Below are 20,410 nucleotides of genomic sequence, written 5' to 3'. Positions count from 1 at the left end.
ATGGTTCCATATAATTCTCTCCGGCAGGTAAATGGACTCCGGGTCATGTAGGGAGTTAGACGTGGGAACTGAAGCAGCAGCTATCTTAGGCACCATTATAAACTGCTCAAGAAAATTAAAGGAACACTTTGAAAACCCATCAGATCTCAATGGGAAAAAAATCCTGCTGGCTATCTCTACTGATATGGACTGATATGGTAATGTGTTAGGAACAAAAGGATGCCACATCGTTTGAGGGAAATGAAAATGATCAACCTACAAAGGGCTGAATTCAAAGACTTGATGTGACAGGCATGCTAATCCATTTTACCGAAATTGCATGGGAGCAACTCCAAATTGTAGTCAGTAGTTTTTATGGCCCCCACGTGTTTGTATGCATGCCTGAAAACGTCATAATAAGACGAAGGATGGTGTCCTGGGGGATTTTCTCGCAGATCTGGACCAGGGCATCACTGAGCTCCTGGAAAGTCTGAGGCGTCGGATGGACTGAAATATAATGTCCCACATAGAGGTGTTCTATTGGATTGAGGTCAGGCAAGTGTGGGGGGCCAGTCAATGGTATCAATTTCTTCATCCTCAAGGAACTGCCTGCATACTCTCGCCACCTGAAGCCGGGCATTGTCGTGCACCAGGAGGAACCCAGGAGCCACTGCACCAGCATAGGGTCCAAGAGTTTCATCCTGATATCTAATGGCAGTCAAGGTGCTGTTGTCTAGCCTATAGAGGTCTCTGCGTCCCTCCATGGATATGCCTCCACAGACCATCACTGATCCCCCACCAAACCGGTCATGCCAAACGATGTCACAGGCAGCATAACGTTCTCCATGGCTTCTCCAGACCCTTTGACGTCTGTCACATGTGCTCAGGGTGAACCTGCTCTCATTTTTGAAAAGCACAGGGCACCAGTGGTGGACCTGCCAATTCTGGTATTCTATGGCAAATGCCAATCAAGCTCCACGGTGCCAGGAAGTGAGCACAGGGCCCACTAGAGGACCTCGGGCCCTCAGGCCACCCTCATGAAGTCTGTTTCTGATTGTTTGGTCAGAGACATTCACACCAGTGGCTTGCCTGTTGGCGATCATTTTGTAGGCTCTGGCACTGTTCATCCTGTTCCTCCATGCCAAAGGAGCAGATACCGGTCAGTCCTGCTGATGAGTTAAGGACCTTCTACGAGGGGTCTTGTCCAGCTCTCCTCAAGTAACTGCCTGTCTCCTGGAATCTCCTTCATGATCTTGAGACTGTGCTGTGAGACACAGCAAACCTTCTGGCAATGGCATGTATTGATGTGCCTGCCATCCTGGAGCACACACACCCACACACCAAGCACATACTAGGGACAATTTAGAATCGCCAATACACCTAACCTGCATGTCTTTAGACTGTGGGAGGAAACCCACGCAGACACGGGGAGAACATGCAAACTCCACAAAAGGCAGGACCTGGGAAGCGAACCCAGGTCTCCTAACTGAGAGGCAGCAGTGCTACCTCTGTGCCACCGTGCCGCCCGTGGCCAAATGCAATACTAGTAAAAAAAAAAAAAACAGATGACGAGGGAAAAATGTTCGTGGCCTCCCTCCACCTGTTAAACCATTCATTCCTGTTTTGGGGGGTCATCTCATTGTTGCCCCTCTAGTGCACTTATTGTTAATTTCATTAACACTAAAGCAGCTGAAACTGAATAACAGGCTCCTGTGCTACTTAACTGACCACATCAATAGCCCAGAAGTTTCATTGACTTGATGCTGTACTCTCATTCAAAGGTGTGCATTTAATTGTTTTGAGCATTAAATATTATAAACAACATTAGTTGCATATCAGACAGCGCTGTTGCCTAAAAGTCACAGATTTTTAGGTTTAAGCCCCAGCCTGGTCACTGACTGTGTAGTGTTTTCTTATTCTCCTGATATCTATGTTGGTTTGGCTTTCTCTCACATCCCAAAGGCATGTCAGACAGTTTTAATTAGTACTCCAAATTATGTGCGTGTGTGGCATTCTGAATTTCGCTTAGCATGAGTGTATTGGCAAAATGGAGAGTTAGTTACTATAATTGCTTTTTGTATACTTGGGTGGTCATTGAGCATTACCTGGGATTCAGAAAGAAGGTCTGTTACCTCTGATGTTCTGTCTAACCTGTGCTACCTCCAGTTCTGCCCCCATCAGATCCTCGGAATGGAACAACTCGGGACGCACACTGACACACACACTCGTGTCTTCTCAGTTATGGCCCTGAGTGAGTCACTTCACTTTCAGGCACTCACAATACAACAAGATGGATTCATCTCTGCTGTAGTTGTATAGAAACTTGGGATAAAGTTCAGTATTGTCGGGCGGTCTATAAAGAGCATAAGAGTTCTGTTTTTCTTACTCCACCGACTTCTTGGTTGGCTCCTTCATAATGCCCATCTACTTGTACTATACCTGTAAATCACTTGGATGTGGTGTTCAATTTTTCAGTTAAATGTGAAAAGGCACCACAACAGGCGGTGTCCGAAGCAATTATGAGCTGCTTTCTAGGAAAGTTGCATCATAAAGCTATGAGACAAAGCTGCAGCTGGCTAATGGAGATGTTTATTACCTGAACGATTGAACTGGCAGTGTTGCAAAGAGAGAGCCACTGCTTTCCAAAAAAACATTGCTTCCCAAGAACAGATTGCTGAAGAGCAATGTTTTTATGGACAGGTGAGACCAAAATAAAACTTTTTGGTTCAAATGAGAAGTGTTACACTTGGAGATAGAAAAGCACTGCATTCCAGTATGGGAACCTTATCCCATCTGTGGAACATGGTGGCAGCAGTATCCTGCTTTTGGCCCGTTTTGCTGTGTCTGGGCCAGGACAGCTTGCCACTGTGGATGGGAAAATGAATTCTGAATCATACCACCGAATTCGAAGGGAAAATGTCTGGACTTCTGTCTGTGGATGTCATGTCAAGAGAAACTGGGTAATACAGCAAGACAACGACACCAAGCACACAGTTTGTTCTATCAAAGAGTGATTGACGAAGAATAGGATAAAGGTTTTGGAATGGCCAAGTCAAAGTCTTGACCTTAACCCAATAAAACTCTTGTGGAAGGACCTGAAGTGTGTAATTCATTTGAGAAAACCACAGCAATATCCCTAAGTTGAGGCAATCTGTATTTAGGAATGGGCTAAAATTTCTCCAAGTCGATGTGCAGGATTGATGAAGTCCTACTGGAAACGTTTAGTTGCACTTATTACTGCTAATGGGGACCAAATACTAAAAGCAAATGTTCACATACTTTTGCTGCTCACAGATACAGTATGTAATACTGGGTCATTTTCCTCAATAACTAAATGACCAAGTATGATATTTTTCTCTTATTTGTTTAGCTGGGTTCTCCGTATCTACTTTTAGGGATTGTGTGAAAATCTGATTTTTTAAGTCAAGTTTATGCAGGAATGTGGAAAATTCTGAAGGGTTCACTAACTTTCAAGCAGCCACTGTTAAGTGAATTCCTTTCCGGTGAACATGGACACTAAGAATAGTAGAATGCATTTGTGTCAAAATGGGTGAGAATCACCAAACTATGTTACCTTAGCTGAAACCCATGAGCTCTGTTCAAAAGGAGATCTTGTTCATTTTCTGTTTTGGTAATTTTCATGTATTTATTCATCTTTTCAAGGGTTTTTCACCCCATTAATCCACACTCTCCTTTTTTTTTCCTCTCCCTGCAGATACTTTCCTTAAAGCCATTGCCTATGGACACCTTTGGGCTTCAGCACAGTTGTAATGAAGGATGCCCACATTCCCCGTTTTTGCCAAGATGCCTCATGCCTGACTGGAGTGGACGTGTTCCTCTTTGGACACACATGCTCAGTTTCTTTACGTGGGCCACACAGATAGCCAAGAATGGCTAGGAAGTGAATAGGCTGTGCCGTCTACTCCGTCATGCATTCCTCAATGGGCACTGCTGTCCCATGGTACTCCCCATCGTCTGGCAGGGCTCAGTCACGGCACCCGGGTATCAACATCAAACTGAAGATCTCCCAGTGGGAAGGCCGCACTCAGCAGCCGGGGCCGTCACGTCATGCTTTGCTTTCTCGCACCCTTTCTGATGGTTCAGAGGGATCATGCAGCAAGACTGGCCTCACCAAGGCCAAAAGCCTAGGCCTGGACTTTAGGGAAGAATGGAAAGAGCACAGTGTCCACCAGAAGCAGCACCGCAAGAACTCATGTAGCACAGACTACACGTCAGCCAAGGCTTTTGAAAAATTGGAATGTGAGGACAAAGTGGAAAATGGTGGCTGGGCCACAGACTTGGGGAAGTCTTTCCCTCCGGGAAACTTTTATACCTCTCGGGGATTTTGGAGGAGAATGGAGGATACTCCCAGGAACAAGAAAAATGGGGAACTTGGGGAGTCGGAAGAAAGTGGGGAACCAGCAAAAACTCCCCAGGAGGAACCCGCTATCAACCCAGTGCCCAAGCCTCAGCGTACATTCAAGTATGCAGGGGATCATGGACCCCAAGGAAGAGGGTTGAGAACTGATGATTATGTTCTTGGGAGCAGCCATGCAACAGCCAGAAGGGGAGTGGATCAAAAGTTTCCTCTGCCTTCCTATCCGCCACCCAGCCTCCCAGATGGCATTGCACGTGGGAGAACTAACAGGTACAGACCTTTGGGGTACAAAAATGAGGTACTGATGAGGAGAGGATAAGTACCAGGTTAAGACTGGATCTTAGAAGAGCAAGCAATGATTTCTGGGTCCTCTGTCAACTTACTTTCAACTGCAGATCTTTAATTTACTATTATTTTATTTTATTTGAAGAGAACATTACATACAATAAAGCTGAACTTAACAAAACAGAATTCATCCCACAACCTAGAGAAAGAGAGTAGAGCCAAAAGAAAGAGCAAATCTTTAAAAACAACAAAGAAAGGAGAATGTCCTTTCCCCGATATAAATGCTTATTCTAAAATTTGACTAATTGGATATATCCGTATTTTAAAAAAAGTTTTGAACATTGTATTATTGTACGTAGTGTGTAGGTTTGAGAGGGCAGACAAAGGTGATTATCATGTAGAGTTACAACAGATAAAAGCCTTGAAGTGTGTCCTGCATTCTGAGTGAGTGATGGACATTTGGATTATCAGTGTATTGATGATAATTTGTATTTTCTGGGCCACAAAGATGTGCACATAAAGAAGAACAGCAAGATTTTGTTTCTCTTGCAGACCAGACTTGTGTTTATTCATCGGTTTGTGTCAATGTCTTTATAGTTATATATATTTGCTTTCTAGGAAAGTTGCATCATAAAGCTATGAGACAAAGCTGCAGCTGGCTAATGGAGATCTTTATTACCTGAACGATTGAACTGGCAGTGTTGCAAAGAGAAAGCCACTGCTTTATATAGAATTTATATATATATTTGCCGCTCAGAAATAAAACTGAAAGTTAGGTAGTGCCATGCCACCTTCTACTTTAGGACTCAAATTCTGAATAAATGAGGTTACATTTGAGTCTGGGCGGCACGGTGGCGCAGTGGTAGCGCTGCTGCCTCGCAGTTAGGAGACCTGGGTTCACTTCCCGGGTCCTCCCTGCGTGGAGTTTGCATGTTCTCCCCGTGTCTGCGTGGGTTTCCTCTCACAGTCCAAAGACATGCAGGTCAGGTACATTGGTGATTCTAAATTGGCCCTAGTGTCTGCTTGGTGTGTGGGTGTGTTTGTGTTCGTCCTGCGGTGGGTTGGCAACCTGCCCGGGTTTGGTTCCTGCCTTGTGCCCTGTGTTGGCTGGGATTGGCTCCGGCAGACCCCCATGACCCTGTGTTCGGATTCAGCAGGTTGGAAAATGGATGGATGGATGGATTTTAAACACTTCAACCATGTCACCTCTTCATCTTCTTTTATTTAAGCTGTAAAGGCTCAGCTCTTTTAATCTTTCCTCCTAATTCATCCCCTGTAGCCCTCTAATCAGCCCAGTCACTCTTCTCTGGACCTTTTCTAGTGCTGTTATGTCCTTTTTGTAGCCTGGAGACCAAAACTGCACCCAGTACTCCAGATGAGGCCTCACCAGTGTGTTATAAAGGTTGAACAGAACCTCCTGTGACTTGTACTCCACACATCAGGGCGCTATATAACCTGACATTCTGTTAGCCTTCTTAATGGCTTCTCAACACTGTCTGGAAGTCAATAGCTTAGAGTCCACTAGACTCCTAAATCCTTCTCATAAGGTGTACTCTCGCTTTTCAGACCTCCCATTGTGTATTCAAACCTAACATTTTTACTTCCTATGTGTAATCCTTTACATTAACCCACAGTCCAAAGACATGTAGGTTAGATGCATTGGCGATTCTGAATTGTCCCTAGTGCGTGCTTGATGTTTGGGTGTGTGTGTGCGCGCCCTGCGGTGGGCTGGCGCCCTGCCCGGGGTTTGTTTCCTGCCTTGTGCCCTGTGTTGGCTGGGATTGGCTCCAACAGACCCCTGTGACCCTGTAGTTAGGATATAGCTGGTTGGATGAATGGATATTTGAGTCTAATTTCTTAAGGAGCAATTTGTTAATGTATATAGGGATAGAAAAAGAAGCTAGAGAAGGATGCTCATCTTGATAGTGTTGATTCTCCCTGCTAATGTGAGATGTAGGATAGACCATATGTTCAAATCATGTTTGATTTTTTCCATGCTGATAGTAGAATTGTGTTGAAAAACATCTTTATATTTACCTGTGATGTTTACCCCTAGATATTTAAACTGTCCTGATGAAATAAACTGTTAGACGTTCAGTCTAGTATTCCGTGCTAGAGAGTTCACTAAGAAAGCTTACTTTTATTCAAATTGATTTTCAGTTTATATATCTTTTGAAATTTTATTAGTGCATTAAGGATTACTCGTAAGGATGTGTATGGGTCTGATACTGTATATATAGTACCATATCATCTGCATATAGTGGTTCTTTCTGTTCAAGTCCTTCTCTGATAATCCCCTTTATCTTCAATGCATTTCAAAACTGAATAGCCAATGGCTCAATGGCAATTGCAAAAAACATTTTTGATACAGGGCATCCTTGTTCATGTTTTAGTCTGAAGTAATTAGAGATCATGTTGTTAATGCGTCAGAGGCTTCTGAACTGGTATAAACTAATTTTATCTATGCACATATATTTGGGCCAAACCCAAATTTGTGCAATGTGGTGAATAGATAGTCCCATTCTACCATGTCAAATGCTATTTCTCCATACAAAGATAATACAATCTCTGGTGTGTTAGATTTTATAAGTGAGTATATTATATTGAACAGACGTTGAAGGTTTGAAGGTAAGTGTCTGCCTTTAGTAAATCCGGTTTGGACTTGTGATATTACAGAAGGAAACATTTTCCATATCCTTCTAGCTAGAACTTAGGAGAATATCTTAAAATTATTATTCAGAAGTGAAATTGGTCTGCATGATGCACATTCTAATAAGTCCTTTGTTTCCTTTGGAAAGTTGGTAAAGACTTTTGCTGTCTCTAGCTTCTATAGACATTGCTAATAATAGTGGAACTAACTTAGTTGATCATTTTTAATACAATTCCACTGGGTAGCCATCAGAGCCTGATGCTTTCCCACTTTGGAGTGAGTTTATAGCATTCAGTAATTCTGTAAGTGTCAGAGGTTTGTCCAGTTCCTCTGCACTAAGAATATCTAGCTATGGTATTCATGATGTATCAAAAAACTCATTAGATTCTGTCTTATCTTCTTTAAACTGAGTAGAATATAAGAACTTATAGTGTTCCCTAAATGTGTGTTATATTTTTCTGGTCAATGATTTGATCTCTATCTGCGTTGGTAATTTCTGATACTGCACTGTGAATTTCCCGCTTGTGGAGTTTTTGAGATAAGATCTTATTAGCCTTCTCTCCATGTTCATAGTAATAATGTCACAATTTAAAGGTGAGCTGTTCTTTTGTTATTATGGTTGCAAAACCTGTGTTTTCCTATAAAGTGCCTCATTTGGAGACATAGCATATTCTTGATCTATTCTGGTAATTCTGCTGATTTTTATGGGAATGATATGAAATAATCTGTCCTCTTAAAAACACCTTCAGAGTTTCCCAGAGTATTCCTGCAGAGACCTCTGAGGATGCATTTGTCCCTAAAAAGTAATCAGTTTGTTTGTATTATATAAAGTTCACATCTGCTAACACCTGGGCGTTAAGACGCCTGCTATAAAATAAATGTGTAGGGCATTGTGATTCAAGCTCTAAGATCAGAGGGGCGTGATCGGAGATAACTTGCAAAATTTGATAGTGGCCAATAAATTATTATCGATACAGAAATAATTCATTCTTGAGTAGCTATCATGTACTGGTCAGAGGAAGGAATACTCTCTTGAGTTTTGATTTAAGATTCTCCATGGATCTGATAAGTTATGATCCTTTTTAAATCTGTGTGATTCCTTTTGTTTTATTAGAGGTTATCACCACTGTAGTTGAAGACCTACCTAGGGTTTGGATTTACAATATTCTGTAATTAATGTCTCCAGCCATTATAATTTTATGAGTATTCATATTGGGAATAGATGTAAATATATTTGGATAAAATCTCTATCGTTCATGTTAGGTGCATAGATATGTATTAAAATTACTTTAGAGTTGAATAAATTACCCATCACCATAACAAATTGCCCTTCAGGATCCAATAATTGGTCTGATGCTACAAATGAGATTGTTTTATGTGTTTATGTTTCGTTTATATGTAGAGTAAAAAATATAACCAATCCAAATTCTTTGCAGTTGAAACTGCTCCTTACTTTTAAGTGAGTCTCCTGTAAAAATACTAACTTATCATATAGGCCTGTTAGGTAAGAGAATACTTTTTTTTTCTCTTTAGATCATGATTGGGACCTTTGAAATTCCAGCTTACAATATTCACTGTTTGGTCAAAGAGACACTGCTTCTGAACTTTTGAGGTCATTTTGTAATCTTTAATAAAAGTAGTATGTTGTTTCATAAATTAGCTTTAACCTTGATTTCATATTATTGCCAGGTATTACATTTATATATTTGGTTGACACCTTTTTCCGAAGTGACTTGCAACATTTGAGATACAATTGGTTACATTTCTTTTTTCATTTGGAGCACAGGTGGGTGAGGTGACTTGCCAGGGTCACATAGTGTCAGTGGGGGGATTTAAACCCACAACCGCAGGTTTTAAAGTCCAAATCATTAAACCCCATGTCTCCCTGGCTGTAGTGTGGGCGAAAGTAGAGTTACAGTTGTTCATATGAAAAAAGACATACAGGTTATAATTGTTCCAATAGCTTTGTTAACTCAATAACTTATTAAATCAAAAGATGTCACGATGGCACAATGCACAATCTTGTAAGTGCTCAAATTACCGGCCGCTTATACTCGCAATTGTAAACCTAATTTTGCCCACCCTGTATATACAGTATATTATAATGAGACACAAGTAACATCATAAAGAGCTGGGACACCCTAGTGATCCCCATATATTGCACGGCCAAAATACAATAAAAAAGAGATGTTTGAAAAACAGTCAGTCCGTCTTATTCACACAAAAGCCTTCTTCACACTGCCCCAAGATGATACTGGAGCCGGTTAATGATGTCTGCAAGTCAGAAGGGGCAGGTTCAGGAGGGTGAAAACTAGAAAAGATGTCAGAGGCAGAAGAAGTGTCAATTGTCCTTTCTGCAAAGGGAAGAAAAGTGAAAAGGCATTAGACAACAGCGCCACCCACTGGCTTAGAGTTTAACAGTCAGTAAATGTGCCCTGTGCCATGCGGTTGTCTCCCAGACACACACACATTTTATATACATATATATATATTTATATATACAAACACACACACACACGGACAGACACTAATATATATATATATATATATATATATATATATTATTATCATGAATAATCCACTGCATCCACTTAACAGTGTCATCTCCAGGCAGAGGAGCACCTTCAGCAACATACTGCTGTCACCATCCTGCTCCACTGACAGACTGAGGAGATCGTTCCTCCTCCCCCACACTATGCGACTCTTCAATTCCACCTGGGGGAGTAAATGCGGACATTAATTTTATTTTTATTTTTTTCATTTTTTCATTTCTATTACTATTTAATTTGATATTGTTTCTTTGTGTCAGTGTACTGCTGCTGTATTGTGGATTGTGTGAATATCCCCTCGGGATTAATAAAGTATCTATCTATCTATCTATCTACAGTGGTGTGAAAAACTATTTGCCCCCTTCCTGATTTCTTATTCTTTTGCATGTTTGTCACACAAAATGTTTCTGATCATCAAACACATTTAACCATTAGTCAAATATAACACAAGTAAACACAAAATGCAGTTTTTAAATGATGGTTTTGATTATTTAGGGAGAAAAAAAAATCCAAACCTACATGGCCCGTGTGAAAAGTAATTGCCCCTGAACCTAATAACTGGTTGGGCCACCCTTAGCAGCAATAACTGCAATCAAGTGTTTGTGATAACTTGCAATGAGTCTTTTACAGCGCTCTGGAGGAATTTTGGCCCACTCATCTTTGCAGAATTGTTGTAATTCAGCTTTATTTGAGGGTTTTCTAGCATGAACCGCCTTTTTAAGGTCATGCCATAGCATCTCAATTGGATTCAGGTCAGGACTTTGACTAGGCCACTCCAAAGTCTTCATTTTGTTTTTCTTCAGCCATTCAGAGGTGGATTTGCTGGTGTGTTTTGGGTCATTGTCCTGTTGCAGCACCCAAGATCGCTTCAGCTTGAGTTGACGAACAGATGGCCGGACATTCTCCTTCAGGATTTTTTGGTAGACAGTAGAATTCATGGTTCCATCTATCACAGCAAGCCTTCCAGGTCCTGAAGCAGCAAAACAACCCTAGACCATCACACTACCACCACCATATTTTACTGTTGGTATGATGTTCTTTTTCTGAAATGCTGTGTTCCTTTTACGCCAGATGTAACGGGACATTTGCCTTCCAAAAAGTTCAACTTTTGTCTCATCAGTCCCAAAAGTCTTGGCAATCATTGAGATGTTTCTTAGCAAAATTGAGACGAGCCCTAATGTTCTTTTTGCTTAACAGTGGTTTGCGTCTTGGAAATCTGCCATGCAGGCCGTTTTTGCCCAGTCTCTTTCTTATGGTGGAGTCGTGAACACTGACCTTAACTGAGGCAAGTGAGGCCTGCAGTTCTTTAGACGTTGTCCTGGGGTCTTTTGTGACCACTCGGTTGAGTCGTCTCTGCGCTCTTGGGGTAATTTTGGTCGGCCGACCACTCCTGGGAAGGTTCACCACTGTTCCATGTTTTTGCCATTTGTGGATAATGGCTCTCACTGTGGTTCACTGGAGTCCCAAAGCTTTAGAAATGGCTTTATAACCTTTACCAGACTGATAGATCTCAATTACTTCTGTTCTCATTTGTTCCTGAATTTCTTTGGATCTTGGCATGATGTCTAGCTTTTGAGGTGCTTTTGGTCTACTTCTCTGTGTCAGGCAGCTCCTATTTAAGTGATTTCTTGATTGAAACAGGTGTGGCAGTAATCAGGCCTTACTTTTTCACACAGGGCCATGTAGGTTTGGATTTTTTTTTCTCCCTAAATAATAAAAACCATCATTTAAAAACTGCATTTTGTGTTTACTTGTGTTATATTTGACTAATGGTTAAATGTGTTTGATGATCAGAAACATTTTGTGTGACAAACATGCAAAAGAATAAGAAATCAGGAAGGGGCAAATAGTTTTCACACCACTGTATCTATCTATCTATCTATCTATATATATATATATATATATATATATATATATATATATATATATATATATATATATATATATATATATATATATATATAAATAAAATAATGACTTAGGATACCCCCTGAAGGCTGTGCTTTACATATATCCTTCATGAGTTAGTATTATAATAAACAGTGAGTGTCTAATTAGCGCCTTCCTGTCCCACCCAAGTCTGAAGTATCATCCTGTCTGTCCCCCAACCACCACCTACCCTGTTTGTCCTTTAAAAACACCATTTGTACAATAACAGGCCACCCCTGAGAACTGACTTAACGTTTTCCTGAAGCTCTGTGAATAATTGTCCGTCAAGAATGGGCTGATAAAAGAAATATTACAGAAAGTGAAGCTGGCTGCTAAAATCAGTGGGCATTGGGTCCATGAGGATGCCCCACGGGTGGCTTACTGGAGTGGTTTGGGATTCTAAGAAAAAGGGAAATTTAATTTTTATAAAACCGGGGGGGTTGTGGAGGGATCTTTTCCTCTTCAGCCCACTGACTCTTGAAATCGGATCTCTTTCATTACTTTCCTGGCTCAGTGTGGAGCTGGGGGTGCTTCTGGGGTGGTGATGTCATCATGTTGGCTACTCTACACCTTATTGTCTGCTTATGGCCTAGTTTTGAAAATGAAGTCATAGGAAAATGTTCTGGGCCCATGCCAGACGTAGTGAGAGAACATCCAGCAATCCACAGCAAGGGGTATGGTGGGGGTGGTGGTTGGAAACTGAGGCTCTGAGAAAAGAACAGCATCCCCAAAACTGGCACCCTGCCCACAGAATCATGTGGTCACACGCACACACGGTTCAAGAGACTCAGGAGGAGGCTGCACTAGTTATTAGGAGGCGCCTGCAGAAACATTTCAAATGAGCCAAATGCTAACTGGAGGAATTGTTCTGGATTGTCTGATAAAAGTCAATGATGGTCTGACAGCTCAGCTGAGGGCTGGAGCATATGGGAGTGGCATGTTATTTGGAAATGTAAAGCTAGGATTATCCAGTCCTGCTGTGCACTAAAAGGCAGGTTGTCCATGTTGTAGACATATTGTAGAAAGACCCTCTTATGTGCATCTTTGTCACTTAACAGAGGTGAGGCCGTATCAGATAATACACAATGGGATGAAGTTTCAAAGCCTGTGCTGCTTGCTTGTGTGGACGTTGCCCCGGACTCAGACAGGCAGACATACTCGAGTCACCCAGCACACGTTTATTTTTCATTGTTCTTTACAAAAGTCAATGCTCACAAGCCCCAATACCCCTCAGTCCAGGCCAACACAATGCCTTCTCTCTGTCTTTCTTTTCTTCTTCAGGCTGCCTCCTGCCTCCTTCAGAGACCTTGTCCACTCTTCCACCCGACTCTTGTCCTCTTCTGAAGGGAGGCGGCCCCTTTAAATAAGCACCTGGATGTGCTCCAGGTGTTTTCCCGGCAATCTCCCACTGACACGCCCCAGTGTGGCGGAAGTGGCGGCTGTCTTCCCGGAAGCACTCTGGGTGTCCCTGTTCCTCTTCTCCCCAGCACTTCCTGGTGTGACGGTATTGCTGAGGTCCAGGGTCCTCCAGGTATTGGGGTCCCCCTGTGGGTAACCCCGGGGCCCTACAGGGTCGAGCTTACAGCGGTCGCCCTCTCGAGATCTGGAGGAGGCACAAGCCCTCTTCCGGTCTTCTCGGGCGTCCTGGCTGGGTACCACCTCATCCGGGTACCACACTTGTTTAAAGCTCCTTTCATTTTTACACTGCAACTTTGAGTGGTATTCCCTGCTGTGATCACTAGTGAAATAATAGTAGTTTTAATAGTAGCCCACCAGCCACCTTCCACTTTGATAATATGTAGAGAATCAGACCATGGGAGGATTCAGAAGTCAGTGAAACCACTCCTGCCTGGTTAACCACGGAAAAGAAATCTTGTTCAAAACCGTCTCTGTGCTCCGTTCGATGCCACCCATGTTGTCCTGCCCCTCACCATCGTTGATTAGATTAGTTGCTCATGGGCATCATGAAAGTACCTGTAATGGAAGGCATAGTATGCAGTAGAGTGACTGTGCTCTGTTAATATGTCAATGCAAGTACTGTATATGGTCATATCTAATTTTGTTTAACCAGAATCCAGTCCAGAGTTGGTTCTCCCTGATACGCTTCAGCACTCTAAGAACTTGTAAAGGAGTAAACAAAATGAAGGAATATCTTGTTTGGGTTTTCGGCCTGTTACCATATTGTTGTCCAGTTTTTTCTGCAGTATCATGTGGTGCCCAACTTTTTCAAAAGAATTAACGTTTGGCGTTTTCCCTCCACAGCAATTTTGTTTTCAGGAACAAAATGAGTTTCTGTACACCCTGTAGTGCCCTGGAACACTTGGAGTCGATGGTCGCTTTTGGGAGTTATGTCCCCACCACACAACAAAAATGACTTTTTATGCAAAACTAGATATGATACCAGTCGCAGACTGGTAATGGAATCATTTAAAAATAATTGCTGTCTCTTGCTCTACGTGAACCTTCAATGCCTTTCCTTGGTATTCGTGTGAATGTGAACTTCTCTTCACTGGTGCTCCCCTGTCTCGAGTGTGTTCCTGTAAAGCCTTCTTCTCAGACTTAGACTGTCATTATTCTCAAGGTGTCTCTCTCACCTCCTTTCTGTTTTTTTTATTTGATGAAGATGGTTCTTTGGGGTCCCCTGTTCATATTGGACTTTTGTCTTTTGATATGCCTAGGGGCCATAATTCAGTCCTGGAGTGCCACCTGTGGCTACCATTTTATATTCAATTTTGGATTATTAACTATTTCATGACTTTTATCTTTAGATCTGTAGATGCCATGATTCTCAAACCTGGCCATGGGACACTCCCTTTTGTTACTTTATTATGTCTCACATGGTAAAGTTGTCTATTGCCATGCCCAAGCTCCTTGGCTCTCGGACTGAGTCCAGCAGGATTTTCTGTGGCTGCTGGTTTAGGCTGACAATTACGCCATTGTGTGTTGCTATGCTCAGACTCAATGGTTCTCATACTCAGTCATGAAGTGCCCCTGTGGTTGCTGGTTACTGTGTGATAATGAACTATTGTCTGTTGTTACGCCAAGACTCCATGATTGTTGAATTTGGTCCTGGAGTGCCCCTGTGGTTAGTGGTTTCTGCTCAGTATTTGACTTTTGTCTATTACTGCACCCAAAATGCATGTTTTTCAAAAAATTCATGGATTGACTGCTGGTTTATGTCTAGTTTTCCACTAATGTGTGCTATTATGCCCATACTGTTTCATTGTTGAACTCATACTTGTGGTGCCCTATGTGGGTGTTGATGTATTCTTGGTATTGGACTGTTGTATTTTTGTTACATCCAGAAGGTTATTTCTGGAACAACCCATGTGGTACTGATTTAGGTTATACTGCTATGTTCATAGTCCTTGGTTCTTGGTTTCAGTGCTGGAGTGACCCCTGCTTCTGCTTGTTTGTATTCGGTCCCGACTGTTGTCTGTTGCTATGCTAAATATAATATTTTGCCAGCTAGTCTTCTCCCACCTCCACACTTCTTATATATGGCTGGCTGACTGGGATGTGTAATGCTGGGCCATATAGTACTTTCGGGAAACAGTGGGAAGTTCTCCTACTGTTGCATAGGTCTAATTGAAGCCCTGTGACCACATGCATGGAGTGCTGCCAACCATCAGAGTCCTATTCTTCTATTAAAGGACCAGACAAACACACACAGTGCTGTTCCATTAGATGTGGGAAGTCAGAATTTTCAACTGGAACGCTCCTTTAAGCTAGATTTCCAATTCGGAAACCAGTTCTGATCATGATGTCAGTCCAGAATGGTTACATGCGTACACTGCAAACTGTGGTGAAAGCTGTAATATTTACTGTTTATTAGCACAACTGTCTATTTGTGTCTCATTAAGTCAGCCATACACGCCGTACTGTCCAACTTTTCCAGCACACAAGGGAATAGTGACATTGTTCTAACCTCATGTCACAGAGCTCAAATAAATGAGCCCTTCCTCATCTGTATATTGATTTTCACCCCTGAAGATACTAAAGCTGCCTTCTTGTATGTCTGACAGGAAATCGTTTGAGTTTGAAGATGCTGAAAAGCTGCGTGTTCTTGAGTCGAAGAGCCAGCTGGAGGCACTGGAGTGTGGCCATTCGGGTCTGTACCACACGCTGTCCGAGGACAACATCTACGAGGACATTGTCTGTAAGTTTTTAGTGATCAAAATTCCCAAATAGTTTATTTATTTATTTTTTTTATATATAAATTTACAATTAATTTATAAATGACAAGCTGGTTAAGTTTGCAGGTGATACTAAGGTAGATAGACTGGCAGATAATTGATAATCCGTTCAATCATCACAGAGGGACTTGGGCAGATTTGTGACAGCAGATGAAATTTAATGTCAGTAAATGTAAAGGATTACACATAGGAAGTAAAAATGTTAGGTTTGAATACACAATGGGAGGTCTGAAAAGCGAGAGTACACCTTATGAGAAGGATTTAGGAGTCTAGTGGACTCTAAGCTATCAACTTCCCGACAGTGTTGAGAAGCCATTAAGAAGGCTAACAGACTGTCAGGTTATATAGCGCCTTGATGTGTGGAGTACAAGTCACAGGAGGTTCTGCTCAGGCTTTATAACACACTGGTGAGGCCTCATCTGGAGTACTGGGTGCAGTTTTGGTCTCCAGGCTACAAAAAGGACATAACAGCACTAGAAAAGGTCCAGAGAAGAGCGACTGGGCAGATTAGAGGGCTACAGGGGATGAATTATGAGGAAAGATTAAAAGAGCTGAGCCTTTACAATTTAAGCAAAAGAAGATGAAGAGGTGACATGGTTGAAGTGTTTAAAATCCATCCATCCATCCATTTTCCAACCTGCTGAATCCGAACACAGGGTCACGGGGGTCTGCTGGAGCCAATCCCAGCCAACACAGGGCACAAGGCAGGAACCAAACCCGGGCAGGTTGCCAACCCACCGCAGGACGAACACAAACACACCCACACACCAAGCAGACACTAGGGCCAATTTAGAATCACCAATGTACCTGACCTGCATGTCTTTGGACTGTGAGAGGAAACCCACGCAGACACGGGGAGAACATGCAAACTCCACGCAGGGAGGACCCGGGAAGTGAACCCAGATCTCCTAACTGCGAGGCAGCAGCGCTACCACTGCGCCACCGTGCCGCCCAGTGTTTAAAATGATGAAGGGAATTAGTTCAGTGGATTGAGACGGTGACTTTAAAATGAGTTCATCAAGAACACGGGGACACAGTTGGAAACTTGTGAAGTGGAAATTTCACAAAAACGTTAGGAAGTTTTTACTACTACGACAACAACATTTATTTCTAGAGCACATTTTCATACAAATTATGCAGCTCAAATTGCTGTACAGGATGAAGAAAGAGAAAAAAAGAAAATATACAGTGGTGTGAAAAACTATTTGCCCCCTTCCTGATTTCTTCTTCTTTTGCATGTTTGTCACACAAAATATTTCAGATCATCAAACACATTTAACCATTAGTCAAATATAACACAAGTAAACACAAAATGCAGTTTTTAAATGATGGTTTTATTATTTAGGAGAAAAAAAAAAAATCCAAACCTACATGGCCCTGTGTGAAAAAGTAATTGCCCCCTTGTTAAAAATAACCTAACTGTGGTGTATCACACCTGAGTTCAATTTCCGTAGCCACCCCCAGGCCTGATTACTGCCACACCTGTTTCAATCAAGAAATCACTTCAATAGGAGCTGCCTGACACAGAGAAGTAGACCAAAAGCACCTCAAAAGCTAGACATCATGCCAAGATCCAAAGAAATTCAGGAACAAATGAGAACAGAAGTAATTGAGATCTATCAGTCTGGTAAAGGTTATAAAGCCATTTCTAAAGCTTTGGGACTCCATTGAACCACAGTGAGAGCCATTATCCACAAATGGCAAAAACATGGAACAGTGGTGAACCTTCCCAGGAGTGGCCGGCCGACCAAAATTACCCCAAGAGCGCAGAGACGACTCATCCGAGAGGTCACAAAAGACCCCAGGACAACGTCTAAAGAACTGCAGGCCTCACTTGCCTCAATTAAGTTCAGTGTTCATGACTCCACCATAAGAAAGAGACTGGGCAAAACGGCCTGCATGGCAGATTTCCAAGACGCAAACCACTGTTAAGCAAAAAGAACATTAGGGCTCGTCTCAATTTTGCTAAGAAACATCTCAATGATTGCCAAGACTTTTGGGAAAATACCTTGTGGACTGATGAGACAAAAGTTGAACTTTTGGAAGGCAAATGTCCCTTACATCTGGCGTAAAAGGAACACAGCATTTCAGAAAAAGAACATCATACCAACAGTAAAATATGGTGGTGGTAGTGTGATGGTCTGGGGTTGTTTTGCTGCTTCAGGACCTGGAAGGCTTGCTGTGATAGATGGAACCATGAATTCTACTGTCTACCAAATAATCCTGAAGGAGAATGTCCGCCATCTGTTCGTCAACTCAAGCTGAAGCGATCTTGGGTGCTGCAACAGGACAATGACCCAAAACACACCAGCAAATCCACCTCTGAATGGCTGAAGAAAAACAAAATGAAGACTTTGGAGTGGCCTAGTCAAAGTCCTGACCTGAATCCAATTGAGATGCTATGGCATGACCTTAAAAAGGCGGTTCATGCTAGAAAACCCTCAAATAAAGCTGAATTACAACAATTCTGCAAAGATGAGTGGGCCAAAATTTCTCCAGAGCTGTAAAAGACTCATTGCAAGTTATCGCAAACGCTTGATTGCAGTTATTGCTGCTAAGGGTGGCCCAACCAGTTATTAGGTTCAGGGGGCAATTACTTTTTCACACAGGGCCATGTAGGTTTGGATTTTTTTTTCTCCCTAAATAATAAAAACCATCATTTAAAAACTGCATTTTGTGTTTACTTGTGTTATATTTGACTAATGGTTAAATGTGTTTGATGATCAGAAACATTTTGTGTGACAAACATGCAAAAGAATAAGAAATCAGGAAGGGGGCAAATAGTTTTTCACACCACTGTATAAGAATTAAAATTAGGGAACACTAATTAACATAGAATAAAAGTATGGCCCGATGGCCAGGGAGGAAAGAGAAAAAACAAAAAAAAAAACTCCAGACGGCTGGAGAAAAAAAATAAAATCTGCAGGGGTTCTGAGGTCACGAGACCACCCAGCCCCCTCTAGGCATTCTACCTAACATAAATGACCTCAATCAGTCCTCATGGTATTCAGGGTTCACATGGAAGAACTTGATGATAATGACGGTCATGTGAACTTCTGGCCTTTAATCCATCAATAAAGGGACATCACGGTGCTTTGATCAGGTGGTGGTGGCACAGGTCACCACCACAGAAAACCGGAAAAAGAACAGAAGAGAAAGTAGGGGTGAGTACCATATTCAAACATGGAATAAGTTCTCAAGTAGTGTGGTAGACAGTAAGACTTTAAAACTTTTTAGAGGGATTGAGTGGATAAGACAGGCAAGCTGTTTGGCCTGAATGGCCTGTTTTTGTCTATATTGTTGTAATGTTCTAATTTATTAATTATTGGTTACGTTTGTATGGTAGGTTAGGTTAGTCTTAAACTAGTACAACTTGCATTCTCAAACTTGTCTAATCCAATTTTTGGTCTCCGGTGTTCAGGGTAGCACCGGTCATGAAACAATTCTATTCTGTCATTGTTCTTGCTTACACACAGTCATACTTGGCTAAATTTAAGGCACTTAACCTGCACATCTTTGGGAAATAATTTATTTATTATTATTTTTAGGTTGATCCCATTATCCAAGGTGACTAACAACCTTAGAGATACAACTGGTTACGTTTCTTTTGTTTTTCCAACTGGAGGACACGCAGGTGAAGTGACTTGCTCATGGTCAGACAATGTCTGTTGCAAGATTTGAACCCTCAACCTAAGGGACTGAAATCCATAGCCATTACTACTATGCCACACTGATGCCAATGTCGGAATACTTGGAGGAAAGCCCATATAGACTCATGGAGAACACACAAACTTCACACAGACTATGATGAGATGTGGAATTTGAGCCCTAGATGATACATATTTATTTGCAATGTATTATGCTGTTCAGTACTGACGCCCTGTCCAGGTATTCTTCCTGCCTTGAGGCTGATGACTGCTGGGATAGGCTGTAGCTGCCCTCTCACTCCTGATTGTGCTCTAGTTGGTTCAAGCAGTATGGATGTGTGATGAGGGGAGGACAAGGAATATGTAGGCAAAAGAGTGATGAGAATAAAAGTTCAAGGGAAGAGAAAGCGAGGTAGGCCAGAGTGGAGGTGCATGGATGAAGAAGGTGTAGGTCCGAGCTATATGGAGAAGCCCCCACATAGAAGTGTGAAAAGATGAAGAGGAAACATTGAAGAAGCCGTGTTTTAAGGTTTTTTTTTTTTTATTGTTTGGTTATTTGAACCCTTACAACACAACTGAATGTTTCTGTTATAGCAGAATAATTCATTCTTAGATGTCTTATTTTGTAACTATGATCACTAAAATCCAGTTAAAATACCCAAATGGTGCCAGGCTGACAGGGAACAGAAGACCATGACCATTAAGCAGATTGAAATTATTGTTTTTAATAACTAAATACACATAGGAGGGATAATTATAGGGAGTTAAAGAATCAAATATACCAACACTAAACAAGC

The 20,410-nt window shown here is 41.8% G+C and overlaps 1 protein-coding gene across 2 annotated transcripts in view; it reads left to right on the top strand.

Annotated features, from left to right (window-relative positions):
• Positions 1-20,410, top strand: part of dennd2c (DENN/MADD domain containing 2C) — a 203,196-nt gene that overhangs the window by 85,389 nt on the left and 97,397 nt on the right. For both annotated transcript variants that reach the window (XM_039749390.1, XM_039749389.1), the window contains exons 2-3: positions 3,695-4,627; positions 15,796-15,929. In XM_039749390.1, coding sequence (XP_039605324.1) covers positions 3,909-4,627; positions 15,796-15,929 — 853 coding nt within the window. In that variant the 5' untranslated portion in view covers positions 3,695-3,908. The remainder of the gene's footprint in view (positions 1-3,694; positions 4,628-15,795; positions 15,930-20,410) is intronic.

Source organism: Polypterus senegalus, chromosome 3 (assembly GCF_016835505.1).
Source record: "Polypterus senegalus isolate Bchr_013 chromosome 3, ASM1683550v1, whole genome shotgun sequence".
NCBI classification, from domain to species: domain Eukaryota; kingdom Metazoa; phylum Chordata; class Cladistia; order Polypteriformes; family Polypteridae; genus Polypterus; species Polypterus senegalus.
This window is presented reverse-complemented; position numbering and strand designations above follow the sequence as displayed.